At 41.5% G+C, this 7,509-nt stretch overlaps 1 protein-coding gene across 1 annotated transcript; it reads left to right on the top strand.

The window, feature by feature from the left end:
- The first annotated feature begins 4,309 nt into the window (after positions 1–4,309).
- Positions 4,310–7,503, top strand: popdc3 (popeye domain cAMP effector 3). The gene is made up of 3 exons (XM_015025126.1): positions 4,310–4,937; positions 6,271–6,379; positions 7,041–7,503. Exons 1-3 carry the CDS (start codon positions 4,432–4,434, stop codon positions 7,317–7,319), a joined length of 894 nt encoding a protein of 297 aa, XP_014880612.1. The 5' UTR covers positions 4,310–4,431; the 3' UTR covers positions 7,320–7,503.
- Positions 7,504–7,509: the final 6 nt, after the last annotated feature.

Here is a 7,509-nt window from a genome sequence, read left to right as displayed (position 1 = left end):
CGTAGCTCCGCCCAGCAGCAGCAGGTCTCCTTCACAGGTGGAAACCCAGCGCAAGCGTCGTAGCGCTCATGTTGCGTTTAAAGGCGGCTCGGAAAAAACAGGTTACAACATGTTAACAACTGATTAAACAGTTTTAACTGCTGATAAAAGTGACAGACGACACAGATATGGGAAGTGTGGAAGCCTCTACTGTATCAAATTGACATAGTTATAACAGAGAGTTGGCCATTCTAAGGTAAAAACCCAGCGCATACAGTGTTCATGTTTTTTTTTTATTTTATTTCATCCAGACGGCTTCCCGCGCCCCCCCTGCTATGACACGGCGCCCCCCCTAGGGGTCGCGCCCCACAGTTTGGGAACCTCTGCACTATATTAACTTTGATTCTTTTATATAAGCTTACATGTTAATGTTGCTGCCTTTCTTATCCATAATTTTCAGTCCACATGCTTTACTTAGTTAAATGCTGATTATGAGTTATTACCATAAAACACATTTAAATGATTCAATAAATGTATAAATGACACCATAACATACATATTTAATTCTATGATTAATTTGTGTTTTTAAAATGTTACATTTTCTTGCTGAAAACAAAGAACATTAAAAAAAATTTGTTCCAACACTTATGGACTAGTGACCTGTCTAGGATGTAACCCACTTCTCGCCCAGTAAATGCTGCATATAGACATGGATGGATGGTTCCACTCCTCTTCCCAGATAATTGCTCGCTTTGCATTATTTTACAGCAGGGGTCACCAACTCCAGTCCTCCAGGGCCACCATCCTGTAACTTTTAGATGCGTCTCTGCTCAAACACACCTGGATCAAATAAACTGCTTGTTTCCAGCCTATTGCAGAGACGAATGAATGCTGGTGAGGGAATTCAGATATTTTGGAGCAGAGGTGAATCTAAAAGTTGCAGGATGGTAGCCCTGGAGGGCTGGAGTTGGTGACCCCTGTTTTACAGTAACTCCCTATACTGAGCATGGAAGAAACAGATGAACTGGTTTAGATTAATTTTTCATGTTCATAAACATAAACATTAGTAGGAGAAGCTGAGCAATAATTTGATGGCAACATTACCTCAGCAATTGGTTTCCTCCAGAAATCACAGCCAATCAGAATGCCAGACCAGATGTAGCTTCTATGGAGAGAAAAATAACTGAAAAAAAAGAAAAAAAAAAGTTAACAATTGAAATAACAGCAAATAATGCAAACTGGAGTGTAGTAGAAAAATAAAATGAAAAAAGCGGTCAGTTTGTTCTCCAGCAGTGTTAGCCTATGGCAATATAACTACAGAGATAGCTCAGGTTAACCCAGAGGTTCCCAAACTGTGGGGCGCGTCCCATAGGGGGGGGCGCCTTGATATTGCAGGGGGGACGCGGGAAGCCGTCTTAATACATCACCTCAATACATCACCTTAAGCTTAACAAGTAGCCTGTAGGCTACTGATGTTGTTGTCTATGTTCAGCTACATACATTCATTTTGCCCCCCAAAAAGTTGATTCCCCCCCTTGTTCTTAGAGACAGGGAGTCTCTAAGACAAGGGTTTTTCAACCTTTGTTGAGCCAAGGTACACTGTTTTAATTGAAAAATCATGAGGCACACCACCAACCAAAAATGTAAACAAAGATACTCTGTAGCCGCCTACATTACATATAGTCATTCTTATCAAAGTGTCTTGAATAGGAATCAAATAAACACAAAAATTAATTTTTTTTATCATATTTTACATTTCTTATTTCAAACTGCACTTAACATGTCCACTTCAGAAATACACCTGAACAGTGCTACAACACACATTCATGCATCACTAATTCTCTTGTTTTAATGTAAAATGTTCTGTACCTACTGCCATCTAGTGATAATAAAATTACATGATTACACCACTAGTCACTACTACAGCAAAGACACTCAAAGATGGCATTATTTGCAGATAATTAATTTGCTTTCAAAAAATCTTTTAAGACCAATTACAGTATTTTCCGAACTATGAGCGCACCATACTATACATACCTCACAGATTTAAACTGGGTTTGGTTCCACAGGAGAAGAGCCTGATAACTAAAGGATCTGCCTCCCATTCTACTGGTACAAATTACTCTTACAGCTGGTTTTAGAGAAAAACAGCAGACTATGTACTGCATTACCCTTTAATAGTGGCAACAATTAACAACTCCTTTGTCATGATATGAGGGAAGACACGAGAGGTAATCCTTAGTGGAAAACTCTGCTTCTTTATGTAGCTATAGCACAAGGTAACAACTTGAGCTACTTCTTCTTCAAACCTGTTTTACATGTCTAGTTTCCTAGTGCTCCCCCACTGCAGGCTCAGAGCTGTGTTGTTCTGCAGGCATATCAGTCCCAGGAACCACCTGAAGGTGATGTCTGTTGCGACATGGGAACATTGGCCATTCCACGAGGTAGGATCTGGGCTGTAAGTCATTGTAAGTCATTTGTAAGTCTAAGGACTCACAAATGCCTTAGACTTTATCTACAAAGCCTGGACAAAGGTGGCAGACTTTTTTCTCCATCAAGTTTCACTCTCACATTTTGACCAGGGTGAAGTTCAGGGAGTGGGCGAGCTGAATATCTGCAGTTGTAGAAAAATCTGTAAGAATCTTTTGCTTTTGCATCCTTTAAGTAGACTAGATTTGGCATCAATGTCTTTTCCAGGACAGGAACAGTAGTGTGGAACTGTCGGCCAGTCATAAGTTGTGCTGACGTACGGAGCTCTTATTGTTCCAGGCTTTCATGTCAATTTTTTGTTTCTCATGCATGCTTTTTTCTTTAAGGTTGATTTTATTGTCCAGTGCTGTGTGATTTTATGTACTGTATGTGAAAAGCAGACACAGTAAAGTTTATATAAATGAACTGTACTTACTCTATTGTGGTGAACCAGCTGCAGCTGTAATGGCGAATGGATCTCATGCAAGTGGTGAGCAGGAGATTAAGAACAGTAAGACTCTCCTCTGTCTCTAATTGGTTGTTTCTGACTGAGTAATGTGTCATGGTTTGGGGTAATTTCTTAATCCACATGCAGATCACTCTCAGTACTCAGATGGAAAGTTTATTGTACAAACAATGAATTGAGTGTGTGTCTCTGTCCAGGGAATCTGGAGAGGGAAAAGGAAAAGGGATCTCTGGAACAGAATGGAGGACAATGAGTGCCGAAAAACAGGCTGGTTGGAAAGTACAGAAGGAATGAGGTTTTTTTACTGATTATGGTGGAGAAAAGTCTGTGAAGGAGGGAAGGTGGGGAGATGTTTGAGCTGGGTCTGAATAGGAAGGATGCCGGAACGAGGGAGATCTTGTGGATACCAGAGTGAAGCCGTGGAACGGGAATCAGAGGTATTAATCTTGAGGAATTCAACAATTGGACAATCAGGAGATCGAGGAACAGAATCCAGAAGGTACCATGGAACCTTAGAAGGAGAAAAGTCAAGGAAATACTCAACACCATCACAATCCAAAGGAAGATTAGACATAGGTCTGTGATTTATTACAAAAGAAGGTCTGTGAAGTAAATGTTTAATTACAGCTTAAAAACCAACTACAGTTGCAGCATCTGACTCCACTTGTAAGCAAAATCTTTTAAATTTTTCTCACCTTCAGCAATACCATTTCTTTAGCCTCATCATGAACTGGTAAAGTTTGTTATTTCAACTGACTGCTTCTGATTGCTTTTTCATGTTTCATATTTCTGTGGATCTTTCCTGGAAGCCAAAACTGGCCTAATCTTCCATCATCAAGTTCTCTATTTGAAGATGAATGTGTTGGCAGCTTAGATTTTATTTGTTAATTCATGTGTCCTGTAGGCTCCAGTAAATCTGTATCTTAAGGGGTGATGGTGACTGTAAACATACATCTAAATGGTTCCTTATGATAGATGAGTCTCTTCATTCTCACTGTTTACTGAATTTGAACGATCATATTGTTGTTTCATAAATGTTCTTTCTAATGAGTGTATGTTCTCTGCCAGTCTGGAATGTGACTCATAAGGTTGTAGTAATAGTATGTTGTAATAAGATTTAGTTGGATAACTACAATTATTACTATAGAATACATGTTTAGATAGCTGTGTACAATATCAAATATTGAAAGAGTTTGAATCTCAATCTGGTCGTAGGACGATATCAGTATCAGTTTATTTTCTGAAATATATATTATTTAAGATTTGGATAAATTAAACATGGGTTGTGTAACGTATTGTGAGTGTAAATTCATTCAATCATTAAAATTCATAATGCATTTTAATGATTGCGTTTGGTGAAGCTGTTTAAAATATAAACGTCACCAGCCCCTCCCTCCGGCTGTCTGCGCTCATAAACCCAACAGGACAGGGAAAAGTTAGACAGACAGGCAGCCGCAGGTCCTTCAGGTCGGAGCTGATTCTGTGCTTGTGCTGCTTCTTCCTTCGCTTCCACCACGATGGAGCCTCCGGACTTTGAAGCCATGAACCTGACAGTGAAGCCGGCGCCGCCAGCGTTCCCGCTGTGTGGCGAATGGAAGGAGGCTGCGGAGGGATCTCTGTTCCACCTCGCCAACATCCTGCTTTTCCTCGGCTTCATGGGAGGAAGCGGTTTCTACGGACACCTTTACCTGTTCACCTTCTTGACTGTGGGCTTCTTCTGCAGCACTGCGTGGGCATGGTCGGACCCCTGCACCACGGACACCTTCCTCTGGAACTTCGCCCTGTTCGGGGCGTGTTTGACTCAGGCTCTCTATATAGTCTACAAGCTGAGGAGCCTCACATTCGACAAGGACTTTGAGGAACTGTATAACTGCATGTTTAAAAGACTCGGAGTCTCCCTTACACATTTTGGGAAGATAGTGACTTCCAGTGACGGAGTTGTCCACACCTTGGAGAAGGGCCAGTTCTTTGCTGTAGAAGGAAAAACAGCTATTGACAAGCTGTCTGTTCTTCTGTCTGGCAGGTGACGTCCAAATCTGTCCCACTATTGCAGCTGGTCTGGGAAACCTCACACTTCAACTATGCTTTAAAAGAACCTTTTAACCCTTGTGCGTGCGAGGACTGAGGCATACGTAGAGGTCTATGGAAAATGATACAGGTTTTACATGTGTGGGGTCAGTTGGACCCCATTTCGACATACAAGGGTTAATAATAACAAATTATAAACTTCTCTAGCTTTTCTGCAGCTAATCTGGGTTTATGACTGCTTCAACAGTTGCAGGTGTGGAGTAAATCAGCCAGGCTCCAGACCTCTAGTACTGCAACTGGCAGAGGATAACAGTCCATAATCATTATGATTATCATATAATGTATTTCTAAAGAAAGCTCAAAGCATTCTTTACTTTGTGGCAGACTGTTTTTCTGTAAAGTGACTTAATTCTTACTAGTTTTAATAGTGTGCAAAACAGCAGTTTCCCCTTTGCATTGTAACATTTTAACATGACTGGTTCTTAAAACGGGCTGCACAGTGGTGCAGTTGGTAGCACTGTTGCCTTGGAGCAAGAAGGGTTCTGGGGTCAATTCCCAGTCCGGGTCTTTCTGCATGGAGTTTGCACATGTTCTCCCTGTGCATGGTGGGTTTTCTCCGGGTACTCCGGCTTCCTCCCACAGTCCAAATCCATGACTGTCAGGTTAATTGGTTTGTCTAAATTCTCCCTAGGTGTGTGTGTGCATGGTTGTGTGTCCTGTCTGTCTCTGTGTTGCCCTGCAGCAGACTGGTGACCTGTCCAGGGTGACCCTGCCTCTTGCTGGAGATCGGCACCAGCAACCCTCCTGACCCCACTAAGGGACAAGGGTGTACAGAAAATGGATGGATGGTTCTTAAAATCCATTGAGAGGAAAACAAGTCTGTAGCCATGCAGAATACCAGAAAAGAAAAATATTCCTGTTAATAAATCAGAATACAGAAGAATGCTAGAAAAGTGAATAAATATTTATGTGCAACAATATAACAAAAATATGTTATATTTCAATGTCTCATTGAGGTGAAGGTCAGGGAGGAAGGAACTGGCTCTGTCCAGCAGCCTGAGGTCTACACTTCATCTGACATGTCTCTGTCATGGGGCTCCTAAAGGTTTAATGACAGAAGTTTTCAGTTGTGTTCTTTGAAAAAAGGACAAAGTTAGCCTCATCACCACCTCCCCTGCTGTCCCTGTGGCTTTTGGCTGATTGAGTCCTTTTCCATGTCTTGATGTCAGCAGCAGCTGTTCCAGACAGGAATCACAGATGAGCCGACTGACTGGCACAATGCTGGTCATAATACAGTTTATGGATTTTAATTCTCTGTTTGCTTCCAGAATCCATGTGACAGTGAATGGAGAGTTCCTGCATTACATCTACCCTTTCCAGTTCCTGGATTCTCCTGAATGGGATTCTCTGAGGCCCTCAGAGGAGGGAATATTCCAGGTGTTTATGCTTCTCTGCATGTCATGAATATAATGACATTTCTTTCGATGTCTAATTGAGATGAAGGTCAGGGAGGATGGAACTGACCTTTACCTCAAGGTCTTTTGTGTAACTGTAGGTTTATTAAACCCTTTCAGCAGAGAAGCCCCCACCTTTCTGAGCACAAATGTACACCTTTCTTTATAGTTACAGTTCTTCATCTATGATGCAGTTCCTCTTTCCATCTCTTCAGAATTCTTTGCTTGTTGGTTCAGTGGTAGAGCTTAGGAATTAGCATCTGAGCCCAGATTACTGTATTGACAGTTTTCATTCAAATCCTGGCCAAAATAACTCTTTAAAAACATTATAAATAAATGCATATATCTTCTGGCTGAAAAATACACTGGGGTATGCGGGTACTGAGTCTAAGCTGTTTTTATGTTTGTGTAGCTGTAAGTTTACCTCATATGTCTCTTGGGCTGACATAAAATGGCAAATCTTTAACTTTTTTGGAACTCTGTTGAAGGCATTCTGTCATTTTGAGCATGGTGAATATCTCATAAGTGATATTTAAATTACAAATATCAGTTACTTTTTTTGCAGATAGCTCTTTCAACACCTTGAGCTGTGTTTTACTGAAAGCTTACATAAAAACATGACGTTCAGTTTTTTTTCTCCTCAGGTGACTCTGCATGCTGACGATCAGTGCCGATACATAGCCTGGAGGAGGAAGAAGCTGTACCTGCTTTTTGCTAAGCACCGCTACATAGCCCGGATCTTTGCCCTGATTGTGCGCAGTGACATTACTGATAAGGTGTACTCACTTAGTGACAAGGCTTTTGATAGAGCAGGACACCGCTATGATCTTCGCTTACCAAGTTACTGCCACATGCCAGGGCCAGAATTAGAAAGAGCACATGACCTCCTAGAAGTTCCTGTGTCAGGGGAAAGGGCCGCTTAGTCACACACACACAGTGTCAGGCCTTTACATTTAGAACTTTCTTTCTGCATTACAAAATGTCATACTGGGGATGATGTTTAAGTGAATTAACCACCCTGTGCTCTCCTGTACTCCTCACCTGTGAGATGGAAACCCCAAAGAAAACAAGTCAAAGCACAAGTCAAACTGAAGTCTGGCTGCCTCACTGATC

The sequence above is a fragment of the Poecilia latipinna genome, unplaced genomic scaffold, assembly GCF_001443285.1.
Source record: "Poecilia latipinna isolate Pla-1442-1.1 unplaced genomic scaffold, P_latipinna-1.0 Scaffold3964, whole genome shotgun sequence".
NCBI lineage: Eukaryota > Metazoa > Chordata > Actinopteri > Cyprinodontiformes > Poeciliidae > Poecilia > Poecilia latipinna.
This window is presented reverse-complemented; position numbering and strand designations above follow the sequence as displayed.

Bases quoted from the DNA above. Each gene is read 5' to 3' on its own strand.
- popdc3 (XM_015025126.1), top strand. From the start codon at position 4,432: ATGGAGCCTCCGGACTTTGAAGCCATGAACCTGACAGTGAAGCCGGCG. The intron at 4,938-6,270 runs GTGACGTCCAAA...GTTTGCTTCCAG, and splicing joins TCTGTTCTTCTGTCTGGCAG to AATCCATGTGACAGTGAATG. The intron at 6,380-7,040 runs GTGTTTATGCTT...TTTTCTCCTCAG, and splicing joins CAGAGGAGGGAATATTCCAG to GTGACTCTGCATGCTGACGA.